This window comes from Mercenaria mercenaria, chromosome 15 (genome assembly GCF_021730395.1).
Source record: "Mercenaria mercenaria strain notata chromosome 15, MADL_Memer_1, whole genome shotgun sequence".
Lineage (NCBI taxonomy): Eukaryota > Metazoa > Mollusca > Bivalvia > Venerida > Veneridae > Mercenaria > Mercenaria mercenaria.
In genome coordinates, this window is record NC_069375.1 from 40,654,261 (window position 1) to 40,677,296 (window position 23,036).

The 23,036-nt window shown below is 34.2% G+C and overlaps 2 protein-coding genes across 3 annotated transcripts in view; one reads left to right on the forward strand and one right to left on the reverse strand.

Annotated features, from left to right (window-relative positions):
• LOC123551920 (uncharacterized) overlaps positions 1–1,778 on the reverse strand; it is a 101,006-nt gene extending 99,228 nt beyond the window's left edge. Inside the window, exon 1 of the mRNA XM_053525073.1 lies at positions 1,416–1,778. The gene's annotated coding sequence lies outside the window, so the exon portion shown is untranslated. The remainder of the gene's footprint in view (positions 1–1,415) is intronic.
• Positions 1,779–7,005: 5,227 nt separating this feature from the next.
• Positions 7,006–23,036, forward strand: LOC123551939 (flavin-containing monooxygenase 5-like). 2 transcript variants are annotated; one of them, XM_053525074.1, is made up of 8 exons: positions 7,006–7,232; positions 7,772–7,924; positions 10,792–10,867; positions 14,963–15,053; positions 16,159–16,291; positions 19,465–20,016; positions 20,781–20,946; positions 21,595–23,036. In XM_053525074.1, exons 1-8 carry the CDS (start codon positions 7,065–7,067, stop codon positions 21,855–21,857), a joined length of 1,602 nt encoding a protein of 533 aa, XP_053381049.1. In that variant the 5' UTR covers positions 7,006–7,064; the 3' UTR covers positions 21,858–23,036. The 2 variants fall into 2 exon arrangements, with proteins under 2 accessions (XP_053381049.1, XP_053381050.1); XM_053525075.1 differs by having other exon boundaries at positions 7,110–7,246.

Here is a 23,036-nt window from a genome sequence, read left to right on the forward strand (position 1 = left end):
ATCCACAAGAAACTGTATTGAAACACACAAAAGAAATACTCTACTTTTTAAATACTTTCATATAAATGGGGGTGGGATTGTGGTGTTGGAAGTGTGGGGGTAGTTACAAAATTTTAAAATTTTATATCAACAAATCAACAAAATATACATCTTTAATAGGAATCTAACTATATAATGTAAAAGGTATTCTGTTCTTTAATTAAATCTCTAGTAGAATATTATGGAATAAAATGTTTAAATGTTATTAAAATGTGAGTGGACTCCTTCAAAAAATTAGCATTTTAAACAGGAATAGATATTAATTTTCATGAAAAATATGTCTGCATCTCTCTTAAGAATTCTTTTTCCAAACTTTTAAGACCCTGCTCAATGTGACCAAGAAACGTTGAATTTTGTCACCATTGGTCAAAATTGAGCAGTGGTTCTTTATTTAAATATTTCATGTCTGTGCGCAATAACTGGTGTATATCATTTAAATAATGAGGCAAAATACATAATTATATATACATATGTTTTTTTCAGCAAGAATTTCACAGGAGCCGACATTTCATCTTAGATTTTATAAGATAAATTTAACAACTTGTTGACTCTCCCTACAAAATTTGATGTGGTGGTTAAATATAATGTTATCTGATCTTTTTCAGTTTAGATATCAACTGATTTTGTTGTGAAATCAGTTTTTTTATTTCTTTATTTTTTGTGGGGTTATCAGTTACGACAGCTGTCATTATTGCTACAATCAAAAGTAGATGAGACATATTTGTGAAACATTTAAAATCTCAATTTATGAAAATATTTTTGAATACATATAATATTATGTTCTTTATAGTGTGTTTTAAAATTGTTTCCAAGGAGGTAAATTTGTGAAAAATTAATTACATATTTAACATAAATACCTTTTTCAAGTTAACCATTTACCATGTTGGACATGACTGATTCTGTCTTTGTGGCCAGCGTAGATCATGATCAGCCTGCACATCCATGCAGTCTGATCAAGATCTGCACTATTCACCACTCAGTAATATCTTTTTTGTATGCACCCCTTTTAACAGTTAATGTTACTGTCCAAATTGAAAGATGGAGAAGTTCATTATAAAAATTTAGCAGGGTAAGAGTTAAAGTTAAATAACAGGAAGTAATTTATATAAGAAAAGCAGTATCTTTTCCTGCTATTAAACTCATTAATTTCCTATACAACTATTACTATCAATCATTTGAGAAACTACTGAACAGCCCTAAAAAATCTATAAATAGCAAACAATATTCTATATCTCTTATCCAATAGGCACCAGTATTATATACTTTGTTTTTTTAATAATAGTAACATTTTTTACCAGTGTACTATCAATACTGTTAGTATATTTTTTTTTCAGAAGAAATTTAAAAAAGAAGAAAAACAATTGTTTAAAGCTTACCTGCACCTAACTGACGGAAGCTTTCTTAACCTCCAGAATACATTTTTCACAGGAAAATACCAAAATATTGCCCTAAAGGTAACTGGCACACATAAGAAAAAAATCTTACATCTTAAAGATGTGAAAGTAAAAGCCAGGCCCTGAATATTATGAATATAACACTTTCAAATCATCCTTAATAATAAGTCCTGGTAATATGAAAAAAAAAAAATGATTAAAATTCAGAATGTAGACGCAGAGACACTAGCGGCTATAAAGACGGCAGTTTTCTCCATGTTTGAGCCGACATTAACAATACACGAGAGGTGAATCAATACCAGGCCGACAGACGTGAATCTGATATCTTGTTTAGACAGTAGACAGAACGTCTAGACACAAGGTCTACCTTTTATACTTAAAATCTTTAAACATTCAGCCAGGGTTTATCTTTTTTGTGGAGCTTGTTACAATAAGTGCTTGCCAGTTTATTTTCAGCAGTAAATCATCATGAATTAAGACATTAATTTATTGCCTTGATTAGCAGATCATGTGTTGATTTAAGGATTTGGACAAATTGATAGAGCATGTCAAATAATTGAATCAATTTGCCTCCTTCATTGATAAACATTTCAGCAATGTGACAGATGGGTCATCACCGGTAACTGATGTAAACAGACAGGAAATTTATACCACTTGAGTCAGTCTGATGATAGAGGGACTTAGATATTTTGCTATAAAACCAGATTATCATGTAATTGATTTTAAATAATTTTGTCACACATTATTTAGACTGAAAATAGATGGAATATAGGAGTAACAGACATAAAATTTCAATGTGGGGAAAAAACATGCATAACAACTGTAGTATAGTGGACGCAACTTGACCCCGATGGTTGACCTTTGCATTATAATACACAATGAGGCACAACCTATTATTGAAAAGGAGTGTACGTAAAACACGAGCTGCACGAGAAAAAGGAAATATAAATTTGTTTAAATATAAATTAGTGTATTGGAAAGTTTTAACTGATCAAATGTAAGTGTATATACTTTGATACTGCACTGTATACAAACTAATTCCATAAAATTATACACGGCTACCCTAAGCACCCTTGATTTCTATAATGAAATAATCGATACGAATAATCAGCCTAAGGTCAACCATCGCGGTCAAGTTGTGACTACTATAACCTAAAGATTTTTCTTGGAAGTACTAACAGTGATAACAAAATATTTAAAAAAAAACACAAACTGAATAAAAGAAAAACAGGTTAAAACTATTGAAAGATGGAATACTTAATAAGCAATCTAACTTTTCAAAGACTTATTATGTCTCTTGCAATAAAAAAAAAAAAAGAGAACTAAAAATGGAAAACCTTTGAATTAATCTAACATGTCAATATATGATCAATCACTTTTAATGTTGTGCATATACACTCAAATGACAATATTTAATCAAATATCAAATATGATTGTATTAATTAAACTAACAATCAAACAGATAACTTTGTATGGCCTTCTCCAGTTGCCAATAAATTCAAGGAGGAACATTTTCTCAAGAAGAACACTCAATGCATGTCAATAATTAAATTAATGTGATAACATATAATTCTCTCTGTCATTATCCTGAGAACCTTTTACATAAAGTCTCTTCCAGCATGCTGTGCAATTAAACCATGTTTTCCGGTATCTGAGTCTTCAGGGAGCCAGGATTTAATTCCATGCAGGGACTCAATTTAACCCCTCGTTGTTTTCATTTAAATGAATTTCATTACAAAATCTACTTTTCTCAAAATATACTTGCGCACACAAATATTTTTTTTCCACTGAATGTAACTACCACACTTTTGAAAGGATTTTAAATTCCAGCCCGTTACCTGGTCAAAACCCCACCTGGACAAACTCCACTCCCCGACACACTGCAATGAATTTCATACATTTCTTAACATGTTGTTACAAAAATTTTTAATAATGAACTATTCTATTTCAAATGCAGTTAATAAATCTATATAAGTTACCTTACATTTTTTTATTGGGAGTACCTCCTTTTTCTACTGAAACATGTAGAGACATGTATTTAGTACAGCAGTCCCTCCATCCTCCTAATAAATAGTGTTCCTCCCTGTAACTGCCATAGTGCCATCCCAAGGGATGTTACTTAATAAGATCCAAAAATAAAAAGGAAAAACATATTTTTTTTTTTTTTTTTTTGCAAATTAAGTACGTGCTCAGGAAGTAGAGAACCCGGCATCAGTTAATACTGTCTGCCATAAAATGTTTCTTCCCTGTCTACACAATCAATTTCTGTATCTTTTGAAACATTTTTTGTGGTCATGAAGTCTAGACTGTGCTCTTTATTATAATACATGCAGCTCCAGACTGTCTGGGAAGACAGTGTGCCAGCCTACTTGCTATATTGTGATGAATATTAGCCGGTTTTCTCATGATCTACTCTACTGCGAAATCATTAATTATTCCTAGCGGTTAAATTTCCTCCGTTTTCATTTTGGGGAGTAGAGTTTGCCGTGAATATTTAAGTCATTCATATTCCACTTAACTAATTGCTACTTTCTAAATGAAAGTTATCTCTAAATTTAAAGCATGAACAAAAACAGTACATATTTTGAAAACAGCAGTATTTCGAGAAATACACAGTCATAAAAACATGCAAAATTCAACAAATACTTTTTATCGCTTCCCCTGAAATAAGTCTTCTGTATTTTTACTATTTGTTCTGATAAAACAAAATATAAATATTTACTTTGATTACCAGTCAGTAATCTCCGAGTTATGGCCCTTATATGAATCAAAAATTGATGAAATGTTTACTCAATAAGTAGAGTGTTTTAAAAATCCAAAGTAATTTGCACTGTTGTTGTGCCTCATTAAATTTTGCAGTTACATCCCATTTTAACACAAATGGTTTGAATATAATTTCTAGTTTTACATTTCTGTTCTATAGACAGTGGAACGATTAACAATGTGACTTTATAAAAGGCAAGTGTAGCTTCAGTTTTGAATTAATTAAGTTTGTTTCAATATAATCTTGGCAGTGCAACCAGACAAAAGGGAGATAATAATAAATTTTACAAATTTGCATTTCCTAATTAATTTCAACTTCATGAAACTGTCTATGCAAATCTTTGAAAATATTTTTATCATACAATAATTTTATTGTTCTTATACCAATATCACTCCCTAGTCTAAGTTTGTTTATCAGATTTATAATTATGCTAAAAAAACTTGGTCAGGTTATCTTGTGTGTGTGAAGCATTCAGTGAGCATATACGCGTATAAGTGTAAATGATCAGAGAACAAATTCTTCACTTAACAATAAGCAGACTGACCACCAATATTTCATGAATTATGCCACCTTTTTACTTAGAATTTCAGGTTAGTTTTGATGCTCTTTCACCCTATCTCTGTTATTACTGAATAGGTTTTATTCAAACTTAAAATAGTTGTTCCATAACAACATTACCCACATCATGTGACACACAGGCTTTCATTCTTGCAACAATATTTAATGAATAATGCCCACTTATTCTTCTGTTATTGCTTAATACATTTGACTCTGACTTAAATTATTGTCCCATAATAGTCCTACGCATAACAAATGATACAAATTAGAATAAAAAAAACACTTGGTTGCCTTCAGGTTTGTTAGAATTATTTCCCCTTCACAGATTTTTATGACGCATAATCTTTGAAGTCCAAAAAAATATGTTCTAATGCTAAGTTTAAAACAAAAAAGGGTTCAATGGCCTTCTAATGCTCTAAATTATTGCGCTAGTAAATGAATGTATATATTTTACTCTGCTTTCACTTACAACATTATTGAGAAATGTTAGTTCTAAAAACATAGCTCATACATCTGCACTAGAAACAAAGTATTTACCCTAAATACATAGAATAAAGGTATTGCCGCACAAGTTTGGAGCAATAGAAAGCCATTGAACCTTTTCTGTTTTAAACATTGCATTAAAACATATTTTTTTGGACTTCAAAAATTATGCATCATAAAATACTGAAAAGGGGAAGTAATTCTAACAAAACTGAAGGCAACAAAGTTATTTCTATCTCGATAAGCGTCATATGTTATGCTTAATAAATGGACCAAGTTTTAAAGAAATATCTTCATTATTTTTCAAGAAATATTACTTTTTGTGTCATAAGCCCGATCGGGCAATGTTACCAGCCTGATAAAGTCAACTCGTCCCTCAGTCAACTCGTCCCCGATTTGGTCATTTCGCCCCCCTTATGATAAAATTTGGTCAACTCGTCCACATTTTGGTCAGTTCATCCCCCTTTTGGTCAATTTGCCCCCCTTTTGGTAATTTTGTCCCCCTAAATGTATGAGGCATTTTGCTTTTTTATGAATCATATAGTGTACAACCTGTCAAAAATCTATTGGCGATGAATTTCATTACATATTTGAATGTCCCTCTTTTGCTATTAGCCAGAAACGCTATTTACACCCTAAGTATGTAAAGAAACATAATATACCTAGCCTAGATTTGTTAATGAATACGGATCCTGTAAACATTTCAGAATATTAGAAACTTTGTTTATTTATTAAAGAAATTATCATAAAGTTCAAATGAAGTCACTTACTTTTTATTTGAAATAATTTGTAACCTCTCTCTCTCTAGCTTCCTCTGTAGAAATATGTTGTATTACGTGCTCTCCCGCAATATTTATATTTATATATATGCACTGTAATGATTGTTTTCTTCTGAGCCTTGTATATCATTTATAATTGTGTTATAACCTCATGTTGTCATGTTTATTTGCATGATCTGAGTGAAATAAAGAAATTGAAATTAAAAAAAGTAGAATGAGCCTATACCTGTATATACGAAAAGGTGTTAAAGGTTATTAATCACATTTAAAGTCATTGATTGGGCTGATTGGAAGGTGTTAATGGTATTTAATTGCATGAGAAGTTGTTAATTGACTGAATGAAATGTGTTAATAGTTGATTGGATTGAGGAAATTATTTGTTATAAAATAGTTTTATCTTATTCAAGAGTTTGAAAATAAGCAGCATCAAATACAAACATTAAATAAGCAGTCATGTTGTGGCAAACTTACAAAAAGAACAATAGAAAATCCTCTTTGGTAAACCGATTATTTTTTAAGCAAAAAATTTCTTAAAACAAATGAAAACTTACGTATATTTTTAGCATCAAATATACTTATTTGAAAAGAAATCGACTTAATTTATCATATTTTGAAATTTTTATAAAATACGTTTAAAAAAGGGGGACAAAATGACCGAGTTGACTAGGGGACGAGTTGACTGTAAATCTAAATGCCCATCCTGCTGCCACAGGTGGTTACAATAGTTCAAATGACCCATTTCAATCATGGTGGTATAGAAAAGACTACCAGTAATTTTTAGAGTTGATCCAAAACTTACGTCACTGGAGCCTTGAATTTCTGTGTATAATGAAAAGAACAGAAACAAACAAAAAACATACAGAAGTACCTTTATCTATTGGCAATATAGTCTGGAAATATAGCAAAAATATAATGCATGTTTATCAAGATAATGAAATATATGGAAAGTATGATAGTGGCCACTTTTCAGTGATGTTATTAACCTAAAAATTTGTCATAACTTCTTTTCTTTATTTCAGTCAAACAACATAAATAAGCAACAAGAAAATGAAGGTAGCTATTATTGGAGCCGGTGCAAGTGGTCTTACTGCCATCAAATGCTGTCTGGATGAGGGCCTAGAACCAGTCTGCTATGAACGTACAGATGAAATTGGTGGATTGTGGAATTACAAAGAGGAAGTTAGACCAGGACAAGCCAGCGTGATGAAATCTACAGTGTGTACATACATGTACTGTTTTCCTCTTTGAACTTCTTCATCGGATCTGTCTTTCATGACTTTATATTGTTACAGTAGCAATGTATCAAAACATGTATTTAAATTTGCAGTCCCTGATCACAGTTGGGGTGAAAAATATAAATGTTAAATTACACAGAGTTTAATTTCAAGCATCTCAGTTGCTCAGCTCTTTTTAAAAAAAAAAAATTGTTATTGATAGAGATTCTTTGAAAATAATATGAAAACAAATTGTCACCGCAGAGCAAAATCAGATAAGCGCTCCTTTATATCAATGCAGTTATCCACATCTTTACCTGAGATGACATTATTTGCTCATAACTTTATACTTAAGGACACTTTCTCAAAAAAAAATGTATTTACCAATTCTGAGATAATAAAAGATGTGAATGTATTGCTGTAATGTGTTATACAATATGTACTCTTGATTCTTGAACACCATTTTATTCTTTAGAATATTGACACCATAGAAACTTTGATTCTTTCTTACTTGAAATATTATCTATTGTTCATATACAGGTGATAAACACTAGCAAGGAGATCATGTGTTACAGTGACTTTTCCATTCCGACGGAGTTCCCGATCTTCATGCACAACAAGCTAGTGTTACAATACTTCCATCTGTATGCAAAACAGTTTGGTTTGATGAAGCACATCAGATTTCAGCATGAGGTAATTTTAGCTTGACTATTCGAAAAATAGTTAGAGCTATTTGACTCGCCCGTGCATCAGCGTCCTGATTTGTTTAAGTTTTTGTATGTAAGTTGGTATCTCAGTAACCACTTGTGAGAATAGTTTGAAACTTCACGCAGTTATTCACTGTGATAAACTGACTTACATTGCACAGGTTCCGTAACCCTGTTTTGCTGTTTTACAAAATTATGCCCCTTTTTTGACAGCCAATATTGGGTTAACAGGGTTGCCAGCAGTCTTGAAAAGTCAGGGAAATTGGTTTCTTTTTCAAGGTCAGGGAATTGTCAGGGAATTTTAAAATTTGGTCAGTGAAAAATGAAAATCCTGGAAAGTCAGGGAAAAGTCAGGGGAAAATGATTTCAGAGCTCGAAGAATTTAATCATTTTAAACTTTTGTGGCTATGGCAGTCTTCAAGCATTAAATTTAAGTAATTAAAAACAAAGTTTAATGATGTAATACTGTAACATGCATTTAATTTGTTTAAATCCCCCATTTTTCTTGCTATTAGTCATTGTGTTTTATTGTTTTTGCCTCTAGGAAACTGTATAATAACAGATCTTGGATTTTTGAGAATGATATTTTGCTAATACTAGCAGGGTTCCAATGGTCTTGTTATTAACCATACTTTGTTGTTTTTACCATGAGGAAAGTGTACCTTTGTTAGATTTTTGATAGTTACATGTCTTGCAAAGATGCTTTTGATATGTATCTCTTAATAATTAGGTTTCACTGACCAATAGTCACAATTATGTTTCATTGACTTGACTGCCAAACAGTCATACAAGAAAGAAAACCATGTTTAGTATCATTGTGTTTGATGTTTATGTTTAATATATTGGAAAATAAATACAAAACATTTGGAAAGAAATAATGGGAGGATTGGACGGCTATAGGGGAGGTCAGGAGGCCGTTTAAATGTTTGGCGGTTTTGGTCAGTGAAAAACATGAATTGGTCAGGGAAAAGTCAGGAAAAAGTCAGGGAATTTTATTCTCCCAGAGTGCTGGCAACCCTGGTTAAGTTTTTGTATGTAAGCTGGTATCACAGTACCCACAGATGGGAATGGATTGAAACTTCACACACTTGTTCACTTGTTATCATGCCCCTCCTCATAGGGATCACTTTGTCTGTAGGCTTCATCATCAACCTCAGGAAAATTCTTTTCTGCTCAGTATCTCAAGAGTGCATGTACTTGCAATTCCCTAACTTTTGGTGCTGAACATATTCGTAAAGACAATGCCTTATGTTTTTCCAAACATACGTATGAAATTAAAAAGCTTTGTAATATGCAAATGTCCTTAATATATTTCTCAAAAATAAATATACATTTTGTATATTTATAATGTTTTAAACAAAAATGCATACTGGTAGTTCAAAGCATTTGATATTTTTATATAAAAGAAAATTTTGTAATTGGTAAGAGCAGCTGTTCTTGGACATGTAGAAACATCAAGACTTAGTGTTCTGGATTGCTCACACTGGTCCAGTTATACTGTTCATAAGAAATATAGGATTATGAAACAACCCGATAACCAAGCAGATATATGTTGTAACAGATTACAAATATTTAAGGCCTGACTGGGGCTCAAGCCCAGGACCTCTCATATGTAAGGCAGTGCTATAATAGCAAGTTCTGTAGGAAGGCAGTGTAAGTGCACTCTTATATTCTACCAGATTTTATTGTTTGAACTGGAACTATTTTGTGACAGTGAGATGTTCATAGTAGATGTACTTCAGAATTCAGACCAATTTTGTATAATTGGTCTTTTTGATCTTACAGCAATTTTTGTGTGAACATAAAATACAGTATAGTTTTCTCAATATCTTTAACTGTTAAAAATTGCCCAAATTTCTCTGACAAGCTATTTATACAAAAATAATACATCCATGAAACTGGACGTATTGTGTGATTACCTGCATTGGCTGGGTGTGTCCACTAAAGTTGTCTGTTCTGTATCTTAATCAAGTAGTTCTTACCAAGTGTTCACCATTCTTTGTCACAATGTTTATGGGCATAATATCTCAAACAAGTTTTAAAACTGGCTGGTAAGTCTTGAAATTTGCTTGGATGGGTGTATATCATGACAGTTTGCCACTCTTGTTAAAGTATGAAGTTACTTATTGGCAGTACCAGTGAAAGATCTTTCATATTTCTCATTTAGCAGCAAAGACAGCAATATTCCACAATAATCTTACGAGTTTTGATAGGATTTCAGTTGTTAGGATTTATAGTTACGTGATTATGATGAACAGTAACTGTTGAGTAAGCATGTGTTACGTTGGCATTGAACCTGGAAAGAAGGAGCTCACTCAGCGGTACCAGTCTCATTCCCCTTTTCTCCAGTCTCATTCCCTTTTCCTCCAGTCTCATTCCCTTTTCCTCCAGTCCCATTCCCTTTTTCTCCAGTCGCGTTCCTTTTTCCTTCACTCTCATTCCCTTTTCCTCCAACTAATTTCCCTGTAATGACAACCTTCAGGAGATGTGGAAGACCTGCCCGCCTGGCTCAATAGGTAGAGCCTAGATCTACAGATCGTTGGGTCGTGAGTTTGATCAATGGGCCAGGCGTATATTCTCCATGACGATTTGATAGAAGACCTTGAATCTGAAATCGTTTATCCTCCACCTCTGATTCATGTGGGGAAGTTGGCAGTTACTTATGGAGAACAGGTTTGTGCTGGTACAGAATCCAGGAACACTGGTTATGTTGACTGCCCGCCGTTACATAACTAATATACTGTTGAAAAATGGCAAAACTCAAAAGAAACAAACAAATCAGGAATTGTGGCCTATATTAGAAGTGACAGGTGACTATAAATAAATTTAGATGAAAGATGATTGACTTTTCAGATTTTATCAGTGAGAAAGCACGCCAACTTTGCAGACACTGGACAATGGGACCTAAGTGTGCGTAATAAAGTTACTGGTGTGTAATATATTTCTAAATTTCTTTTTATTGACAGTGGATTATTGCTTGTTGTGGTTCATAAAATCAGAATTCTGTCCTTAGTGAGACATTGTGGTGAAAGTTGAGAAATTATGTTATCGCCAGGACTTCAAACCAATGACATCTGCTTAAGAAGTAAAACACAATATAAATGTACCAATATTACTGCTATGTCCAATTATTAGAAAAGAAACATAGTATTTATACTTTGTATGCGCTAATTTTTGAAGTGGATTAATTGAAATGATGTTTATAACTTAAGTTACCTTGCACAGTTGCTCTTTTGAAATTCCCAAGAATACACAATATTGATGACAGTGCTTGAGAATATGCCTCCTTATACAGTTTAAATTAAAGAGCCTTCATGAGTAACTGTTTATTAGTCCCCTACTGGTTGAAAACCAGTTTCGGGGACTATAGGAATGCGCTTTTGCGTCATTCCGTCATTCTGTCATTCCGTCCATCCGCAATTTCGTGTCGGGTCCATAACTCTTTTATCCATGAAGGGATTTTAATATTACTTAGCACAAATGTTCCCCATGATGAGACGATGTGTCATGCGCAAAACCCGGACCCCTGGCTTAAAGGTCAAGGTCACAATTGGAGGTCAAAGGTCAACGGCTTTTTTCCTGCCCTGTCCATAACTCTCCCATCCGTGAAGGGATTTTAATATCATTTGGCACAATTGTACCTTATAATAAGATGATGTGTCGTGCACAACTTTGAGACCCCTAGCTCAAAGTTCAAGGTCACACTTAGCAGTCAAATGTTAACATGGCATGAACAGGGTCTGTTTCGTGTCCGGTCCATAACTCTTTCATCCATGAAGGGATTTTAATATTACTTGGCAAAAATGTTCCCCATGATGAGACGACGTGTCATGCGCAAAACCCGCACCCCTGGCTCAAAGGTCAAGGTCACAATTTGAGGTCAAAGGTCAACAGGGCTTTTTTCCTGTCCGGTTCATAACTCTCCCATCTATGAAGGGATTTTAATTTCAATTGGCGTAATTGTACCTCATAATAAGACGATGTGTCATGCACAACTTTCAGACCCCTAGCTCAAAGGTCAAGGTCACACTTAGCAGTCAAATGTTAACATGGCATGAACAGGGTCTGAATGTCCGGTCTATAACTCTGTCATTCATTAAGGGATTTCAATATTACTTAGCACAGATGTTCCCCATGATGAGACAACATGTCATGCGCAAATCCCGGAGCCCTTGCTCAAAGGTCAAGGTCACCATTAGGGGTCAAATGTCAATAGGGCTTTTTTCCTGTCCGGTCCATAACTCTGCCATCCATGAAGGGATTTTGATATTACTTGGCATAAATGTTCCCCATGATGAGGCAACATGTCATGCATAAAACCGGGACCCCTAGCTCAAAGATCAAGGTCACAATTGGAGGCCAAAGGTCAATAGGGTTTTTTTCCTGTCCGGTCCAGAACTTTGTCATGCATCAAGGTCACACTTTGAGATCAAAGGTCAATAGGATTTTTTTCCTGTCTGTTCTATAACTTTGTCATGCAAAACACGATTTAAATATCAGTTGGCACAAACATTTCCCTGGATGAGTCAACATGTGCGCAAAGCCCCGACTCTAGGTCTAAGGTCAAGGTCATACTTAGAGGTCAAAGGTCAAATTCAAGAATTACTTTAGTCTGGAGCATTTCTTCTTTATGCATGGAGGGATTTTAATTTAACTTGGCACAAATGTTCACCACCATGAGACGAATTGTCGCGCGACAGAACCAGGTCCCTAGGTCTAAGGTCAAGGTCATACTTAGAGGTTAAAGGTCAGACTCAAGAATGACTTTGTCCAGAGCATTTCTAATTCTTCATGCATGATGTAACTTGGTAGAAATGTTCACCACTATAAGGCACACTTTTTTTAGAATTATGTCCCTTTGTTGTTACTGTGAATAGATTATATTGTAACTTTTTTATTACTGGTCGTAAGGAAAAATTGAGACCACTTTTCTGTGGTACAACATGCACAGTACATCCAAATTTTAGGTGTATTTTGATCTATCTCTACCTGGTAAAGAGTTTCTTGTGGACTTATATTTTATAGATTTTTTTTTTTTTTTTTTTTTTTTTTTTTTTTTTTAGGGTTTATTTCACTTTGTTGTTACTATAAATAACTTTTATGATAACTTTTTGTATAATCGGCCAAAAAAAATCCAATGAAAACAACTGTACGCTTTTATATATGCAAATTTTAATCCAAGTGCTTTGTTATATTATATTGTATATATAGTACAATATTGTTTATACATCATTGACGGTTCATTATGTTACACTGCAGTAGAGAAAATTAGGTGCCTTTTAGTAGGGGACTTTGTATTGCATGGCAATACTTCATTCACTTGTTGTACCCCCGACAACAAAGTTGTAAGGGGGAGTATACTGGTTTCAGGTTGTCTGTCTGTCTGTCCGTCTGTCCGTAGACACAATTTTGTGCGCACCATCTCTCCTCATCCCCTTGACACAATTTAATGAAACTTCACACAGTAACAACAGTAGTTGTGCATGGGGCATGTTAGGTTCTTTCAGAAAAAAAAATTGCATAGTTATGGGACTTTGTTTTTTGTTACTATACTATATACATAGACACAATCTTGTGCACACCATCTCTCCTGATCCCCTTGACACAATTTAACATGTTTAATGAAACTTCACACAAGTGATCAGTAACAATAGTAGTTGTGCATGGGGCATGTTTGGTTCTTTCAGAATTTTTTTTTGCAGGGTTACAGGACTTTGTTTTTTTTTTTTACTATACTGTATACAAAGACACAATCTTGTGCGCACCATATATCCTCATCCCCTTGACACAGTTTAATGAAACTTCACACAAGTGATCAATAACAATAGTAGTTGTGCATGGGGCATGTAAGGTTCTTTCAGAAAAAAAACTTGCAGAGTTATGGGACTTTGTTTTTTGTTACTATACTATATACATAGACACAATCTTGTGCGCACCATCTCTCCTGATCCCCTTGACACAATTTAATGAAACTTCACACAAGTGATCAGTAACAACAGTAGTTGTGTGTGGGGCATGTTTGGTTCTTTCAGAATTTTTTTTGCAGAGTTACAGGACTTTGTTTTTTTGTTAGTATACTATATACATAGACAAAATTTGTGCGCACCATCTCTCCTCATCCCCTTGACACAATTTAATGAAACTTCACACAAGTGATCAGTAACAACAGTAGTTGTGCATGGGGCTTGTTAGGTTCTTTCAACAACAAAAATGTTTTTGGGACTTTGTTTCTTGTTAACATACTATGTACATACAGTCTGCATATGCAATCTTGTGCGCACCTAATCTTCCAAACCCTTGCACACAACTTAATGAATCTTCACACAAGTGATCAGTACCAACCCTAGTTGTGCATGGTGCGTGTTACGTTCTTTTAGATAAATATTCTGCATAGTTATGGGACTTCGTTTTTTGTTACTATACTGTATACGTACAGTCTATATACATAAAGTCCACATAATTATGCAATCTTGTGTGCGTCAAATTGCAATGTACTGTGTCAGTGCATGCGGAGGGTACATTCATCACCTTTAGTGATAGCTCTAGTTTGTTTGGTTTTTGCTCGGTTTTACATCACACCAACTCAGTCAAAGATATCACATGGCTGAGTATTTAAGGTTGTCATCATCAAATCACTTGCCCATCACCTCTGCGGGTTTGGAACATTGCAGCAGATGAAGGAATCATTTAACTTTTAAACAGAATGCCTATGTGGCGATGTCTCTATCAAAGTATCTGCTTCTGCATTATTGCAAAAAAAAAAAAAAAGATAACTGGCGGAGTGCTTGAGGACTTTTTTCGCAGCTGAAGAGTAGTAATGTGATTAAATTGTGTCAGTATATTTACTTAAAAAATAATTGCAGTTAGTTGAACATCTACATGAAGGACTGTACTAAACAGGATATAGGGTTTATTTTATAATAAAACAAAAAGCTTTTCCATATGTTTCCCATGAACAGATCCACAATATGGAGGTGTATGAGATAAAAGGTTTAACTGATTAATAAAAGGTTTTTGTTTTCAGGAATGACAGAAGACTTGGTGTATGATGCAGTATTGGTATGTACTGGTCATCATGCTGAAGTTCACAAACCCACCTTTCCAGGTTTAGACAGGTAATATACAGCTGTTTACTAGATGCCCCATGATGCATTGCACATTTTGTTCATTAAAAGTCATAACTTAGAACTTCAAAAAAAACATGTTTAACCTTTAGCCTGCTGGCGGCAAGTGATTTTGCTTTTGCAACCAGTGCAGACAAAGATGTGTAGGCTGATCATGGTCTGCACTGTTCGCTGTTCAGTCAGTGAACCCCCATTTGTGTAATAAGTGGTACTGCCCAAACTGAATGATGGACCAGTCCATTTTAGAAATTTAGTAGGGTAAAGGTTAAGTACATAATACTACACTGGGTCTCATATGAAATAGGTTACTGCGCAATCATGAAATTTCATGGGTATGACATTTTGTGGTTTTGGCCATAATGGCTGTCTCATTTAGATATGAATTGACGATTTGACTTTCAAAGATGAAATGAATGGCAGTTAGATTGGCTTGTTGGAATTTAAATGCTTGGGTTGGAGCAAACACGAAATCCACGAATATTAATCCCACAGGGATATTTGTGGTTTTACAGTAGCCTGACTATGTTTAATCTTCTGAGTATCTCATTCTTTTGACAAAAAATGGGGGGAAACATGCTATTACCAAATTATGATAAGAAATATCAAATTGTCAAAAAAAAAACGTTTTTACTTTTCAATTGTTAATTTGTTCTTATATTGACCGAATCTGGATGAATTATGCTAAGCAAAGTAATTTACCCTAATCAGGAGATATTCTCAGCCTAGTTAATATAATGATTATTATGGAGCTTCCGAGTGGTTAAGGTCGCTGACTTCTAATCACTTGCCCCTCATCGATGTGGGTTTGAGCCTCACTTGAGGTGTTGAATTCTTCATGTGAGGAAGCCATCCAGCTGGTTTACGCAAGGTTGGTGGTTCTATCCAGAGGGGCACCTGGGGTCTTCCGCCTCCATTAAAGCTGGAAAGTCGCAATATGACCTATTATTGTGTCGGTGCGACATTAAACCCAGGAAAATAAATAAATATTATTATTATATGACATTTATTTAACACTCTTTTCATGCAGATGTACTTGTACAAATACATTAATTATTGCTTCACAAGAAACAAAACACTGCTTTAAAACTTGTTCTAGGTTCAAAGGTAAGGTTATACATTCCCATGACTTCAAGTCTACAGCTGGTTATGAAGATAAAAGAATTGTAATTGTTGGTATTGGCAACTCAGGAGGTGATGCCGCCGTGGAGCTCAGTCGTGTTGCATCACAGGTATGTATAAAACAGTCGTGTGGCAGGAAAATAAATGAAATGCTTTACACAACAATGTTTTTAGCTCACCTGTCACAAAGTGACAAGGTGAGCTTTTGTGATCGCGCAGTGTCCGTCATCCGTCCGTGCGTCCGTAAGCTTTTCCTTGTAACATCTCTAGAGGTCACATTTTTCATGGGATCTTTATGAAAATGGGTCAGAATGTTCATCTTGGTAAATTCTAGGTCAAGTTCGAAACTGGGTCACGTGCCTTCAAAAACTAGGTCAGTAGGTCTAAAAATAGAAAAACCTTGTGACCTCTCTAGAGGCCATAATTTTCAATGGATCTTCATGAAAATTGGTCAGAATGTTCACCTTGATGATATCTAGGTCAAGTTCAAAACTGGGTCACGTGCGGTCAAAAACTAGGTCAGTAGGTCGAAAAATAGAAAAACCTTGTGACCTCTCTAGAGGCCATATATTTCATAAAATCTTCATGAAAATTGGTCTGAATGTTCATCTTGATGATATCTAGGTCAAATTCGAAACTGGGTCATGTGCCATCAAAAACTAGGTCAGGAGGTCAAAAAATAGAAAAACCTTGTGACCTTTCTAGAGGCCATATATTTCACAAGATCTTCATGAAAATTGGTCAGAACGTTCACCTTGATGATATCTAGGTCAAGTTCGAAACTGGGTCACGTGCCATCAAAAACTAGGTCAGTAGGTCAAATAATAGAAAAACCTTGTGACCTCTCTAAAGGTCATATTTTTCATGGGATCTGTATGAAAATTGGTCTGAATGTTCATCATGATGATATCTAGGTCAAGTTTGAAACTGGGTCACATGCGGTCAAAAACTAGGTCAGTAGGTCTAAAAATAGAAAAACCTTGTGACCTCTCTAGAGGCCATATATTTCTTGAAATCTTCATGAAAATTGGTCAGAATGTTCATCTTGATGATATCTAAGTCAAGTTCGAAAGTGGGTCACGTGCCATCAAAAACTAGGTCAGTAGGTCAAATAATAGAAAAACCTTGTGACCTCTCTAGAGGCCATATTTTCCATGGGATCTGTATGAAAGTTGGTCTGAATGTTCATCTTGATGATATCTAGGTCAAGTTCCAAAGTGGGTCACATGCCGTCAAAAACTAGGTCAGTAGGTCAAATAATTGAAAAACCTTGTGACCTCTCTAAAGGCCATATTTTTCAATGGATCTTCATGAAAGTTGGTCTGAATGTTCATCTTGATGATATCTAGGTCAAGTTCGAAAGAGGGTCATGTGCGGTCAAAAACTAGGTCATTTGGTCTAAAAATAGAAAAACCTTGTGACCTCTCTAGAGGCCATACTTGTGAATGGATCTCCATAAAAATTTGTCAGAATGTTCATCTTGATGATGTCTAGGTCAAGTTCGAAAGTTGGTCACGTTCCATCAAAAAGTAGGTCAGTAGGTCAGATAATGAAAAAACGTTGTGACCTCTCTAGAGGCCATATTTTTCATGGGATCTGTATGAAAGTTGGTCTGAATGTTTATCTTGATGATATCTAGGTCAAGTTTGAAACAAGGTCAACTGCGATCAAAAACTAGGTCAGTAGGTCTTGAAATAGAAAAACCTTGTGACCTCTCTAGAGGCCATACCCTTGAATGGATCTTCATGAAAATTGGTCAGAATGTTCACCTTGATGATATCTAGGTCAAGTTTGAAACTGGGTCACATGCCTTAAAAAACTAGGTCAATAGGTCAAATAATAGAAAAACCTTGTGACCTCCCTAGAGACCATATTTTTCAATGGATCTTCATGAAAATTGGTCAGAATTTTTATCTTGATAATATCTAGGTCAAGTTCAAAACTGGGTCACATGAGCTTAAAAACTAGGTCACTATGTCAAATAATAGAAAAACGACGTCATACTCAAAACTGGATCATGTGGGAAGAGGTGAGCGATTCAGGACCATCATGGTCCTCTTGTTCTCTGATTTCTCGTTATTGGTAAATTCCAAGTGACACAGGTAGGAAATAGCTACAAAATTGTACAAACATAAGATAGGAAATTTGTTATTAGCACAAAGTGTAACCCAGTGTCTTTTGTCCCTCAGCAATTGCAACAAATGACATCTCCTAGACCACAGAGCCAGTTTCAACTGATCTTCACAGGAATGGTCCCTAGGTGACCCGGCTCTCCTAATTTTTCTCTCTGAAATCTGTTCCATGAAGAACACTAATGGAAAAGAAATAGAAAATAGTGAGCCTTAGTTTGTAGCATCCTTCCATCAGTCAAAATTATGTTTAAAGGTATATTAGATCCAAATTAACATGAACGGTTACTACATATAGTTTATGTTAATGTAAAATTAACAAGTTTGTTTTTTCTTTACAGCACTTTACATTAGGTTTAAAAAAGTACACACTGTAAACACATATACTGGTAGCTAAACACAGTATAAATGTGTACAGCCACTAAATAAACTGGAGAGTTTTTTTTTAACAGTCAGCTGTTACTGCATGACATTTATTTATGAATGTAGCTCTATACACACAGTTAATTTATATATTTAGTAAAGTTAAATATATTTGATGAGGATTTCCTACATTTGAAGTAAATACCTAAAGATGAGATATTTTAGTGAATGATGGCCATTTGGGTATCTTTAAAAAAAAAAGTCAGATCAGAGCCACTGGTCTTGCCTTGTCATATCACAACAAATTCTTTCCTTGACCTACATCATGTTTCTTTGACTTCTCAAAACAGTATTCTGAAAAGTATCTTCTGATTGGTGTCAAAGTAATAAAATAGATACCCAGTACTATTGAAATTATCCGTAGCTGATAGAAACCGAGACCTACGGTACTTTCCGTTGTCGTAAATACATGTATTTATCATGTGACTGTTCTCTCTGGCCCAGGTTTTATTTAGTACTTATAGAAATATTTAACACTTTTGACAATAATGACAAGCAACAAAGTGAATTTAATATTATACAAGTACAATTTGTTAATCTGTCTGTTTTAATCCCAAAACTTTTCAAACCTAGAGATATTTGATTAGAAAAAAAAATTTTTTTTTTACTGGATTTTGCCATAAAATACTTTGGGTCGCGGCAATCTTTCAGGTTGGTCATGGGAGTGGAAACAAATAATATTTTATTGTAGGGCATATACTTTAGATAATCCAGACAGTTTTACATTGCAGGTCTATTTAAGTACAAGACGTGGAACTTGGATTTTGAATAGAGTGGCAGATCATGGTCTACCAGTTGACATGCTAAACATAAACCGTTTCCTCAACAGCATAGTAGGACGATTTCCAAGTCTGGTAAGCTCCTATGCAGAGAGCCAGTTAAACAAGAAATTTGACCACGAGCTTTATTCGTTAAAACCAAACCATAGAGTGTTCTCTCAACATCCAATGGTAAATGACGATTTACCGAATAGAATTATCTGTTGGAGTGTTGTGGTCAAACCAAATGTGACAGAATTCACTGAAAGCGGTGTAAAATTTGACGACGGAACTTTTGAGGATAATATTGATGTAGTATTTCTGGCCACAGGCTATGTTTTCGGCTTTCCGTTTTTGGACAAAAATGTAGTTGAGGTAAAAAATAATGAGATAGAGTTGTTCAAATATGCATTTCCACCGAATTTAGAGAAGCCAACGTTAGCTGTGATAGGCTTTATTCAACCCATTGGAGCTATTATGCCGATATGTGAACTACAGTGTAGACTTGCCACAAGGTTGTTCAAGGTATGGAAAAAAAAATTGCTATAAGTGTTTACTAAGTTTTCTTTTTTTTGTTTAAACCATAGTGTATGGTTAATTAGAGTAAACAAGATAAAAGATAAAATAAAAGAGTGCTTGTAATTTGTAGAAATCTGTGCGGATACATAGCAATGACCAGAAATATATTTTCAGACTGTTCAAAGTGCTTGTAATTTGTAGAAATCTGTGCGGATACATAGCAATGACCAGAAATATATTTTCAGACTGTTCATAGCAATGACGAGAAATATATTTTCAGGCTGTTTATACCCAACAAGTTCAAGATGGGGACAATAAACTCATTTTTCTATCATCTAAGCTGATAGATCGGTATTTCAAGAGTGTAATATAATTTTGTCAATAATACCGTGCTGTCATATTAACGTACTTTGTCTTACATGTTAATTTATTCATTGAACAAAGTAAGTTAGCTAGTGTAAACAGTACTGCTTTATGCAGTTTTCAAAATTGCAAGTTGTGATTCAAGATGCATCAAAAAGGTACATGAATATCGAGTACTGTGACATCATTAATATTCGTGGGGGACTAATTTTCGTGGATTTCGTGGTCGAGTCAATCCACGAAATTTAATCCCAACGAACAAGTAAAATTCCCATTCATTTTATGTTCAAAATTTGAAATCCACGAATTCATATCCCCATGAAATTGCCGTTTTGACCAAAACCACGAAATTTCATGCCCATGAAATTAAATGATTTTACAGTATATATTGCAGCAATGTTTTTCAGGGGGATGTTCAGTTGCCACCACAGTCAGAAATGTGGAGAGATATAAAGGATAAGAAAGAAAAGATGTCCAGGGTCTACGTAAAGTCCCAACGACATACAATACAGGTCGACTTCATACCATTTCTTGATGAGCTGGCAAAGTTAAACGGATGCATGCCAAATTTCAGTCAGTATTTTTTTTGTTAGCGTTACAAGATTGGTACAGTGTTGATATAAAATTAAGATTGAAGATAGATAAGTCTTAGAAAGAAAGTTTGTCATTGGTCATTTTCAATACCGAGCTCAGAATCAACCAATCAGATGCTGGAAGTTATAAACCTTTGACCATGGTCTTGAAGTCCTAAAAATATATTAGAGAATAGGAACCTTGAAAGTATTGCATGTACCTGAACCATTTCTCATATAAAATGCACAGATTTTTTTCTTACCTATGGGACATATTATACACATGTTAAGATGATTTTCCAACTTCAGAACATTTTTAACTATTTTTCGCCATTGAAAAGGGAAGGTACTCTTGCTAATCTGTCTAGGGCAAAAACTAAGATTGGTAATTTGTTTCATAATAGGCGAGATTGAATTGTTTTTAAACAATGAGTTTTATATAAAAGTTTAATAGTATTTTGAAGAAAGAATATAATATAATTATTATGATAGTAATTAAAGATCAAGGATTATTTTAACCAAGATCAAACTGTGAACAACAAAACTAACGTGAGTTTGCCTGATCCTCAGAGGTGTTGTAATCAGACGTTGTACTGTATAGTAACTATATTTGCTGTTAATGTTGTTGTTATTTTGTTGTTTTTTTCAGAGAAAATGTTCTTCAGGGACCCAGTGTTGACATTAAAATGTATATTTGGACCTTGCACCCCTTACCAGTACAGACTAGAGGGACCAGGGGCATGGAAAGGGGCCAGGAAAGCTATACTGACACAGTGGGACCGGACCCTAGCACCACTGAAAACAAGATCAATGAAATTGGAGGTCAAAAGGTCACAGAAGGGATTTGTTGTGTTCTTTATGTGTGTTGTAGCAATATTTATCATCTTCTTAAGTATGTTTATAAAAGACTGAAAAAAGCAGTATGTTGTATTACAGGAGTCTGAGTTTCTGTTAGTAAGACTCCTGAAGCCTGTCTTTAAAATACCAATAAATACCGTCTTTATATAAAATAACTACAGTGTTTATTTTATATAGGGGGTATTTTTTTTAGATAGACTTCTAGAGTTTTACGGATGGAATTTCAGACTCCTGTGGTTGTACACGGACATTGTTGGGAATTTATCTTTGGATAATTACATTGTGTTGTGAATTTGAAAGAGACTGTGAAGTCATATAATTATATTCACTGGAAATTGATTTTTTTTAGGACATTATGTTTGCGTAAATTCACAAAAATCTGAGTGAACAATTCAAAATATTCATTGATTATATCTTTAAAAGTTGAAATGCACAAAATCATACCCCCATGAAATAGCTACTTCTGGCTTAATTAAACAATGAAATTTCATGCCCACAAAAATTATGTACTTTCATAGTAGATCAATGATGTTTGATAAGGTTTTTTGACCTGAAGACACTTAAATGAGACCTGCAGGTTTACAGATACATCTGTTTATGTCAATTATATTTTGGTAGAATATTCTTGTAGTCATAGTAGTTCTATTTTTATATTCCATTAAGGACATTTAGACTAGTATTGTTATTAGAGAAATTTTCTCAGAATTAAAATTTTTAAGAAATGTTCATTTGCTAATTTTGGAATTTATATAATTATTTATATCAATTATGTAGTATTATATCTACCGGTACTGAAGTAAAAATGTAAGAAAATATGTCATTAAATTTAATTTGTCATGAAATTTAATTCATAGTTTGCTTCAGATCTTGGTTCTCAAATTTTAATACCAATTTCTAATGGGTCACTCATTAATCCTGTCTATGCCTTAAACACGAGTATGGTGACATACCTTGATGAATGTTAATTTAACCTTTACCCTGCTAAATTTCTAAAATGGATTGGTCCATCATTCAGTTTGGGCAGTACCACTTGTTTATCAAAGGGACATTCGCTAAAAGTTTACTGACTGAATAGCGAACAGTACAGACCATGATCAGCCTGCATGGATGTGCAGGCTAATCTTGGTCTGCACTGGTTGCAAAGGCACAACGAATTGCTGCCAGCGGGGTAAAGGTTAGAAATTGAGAGAGTAAATATTGAAGTACCAGTTGATATGTGTAAAATTTTATTTT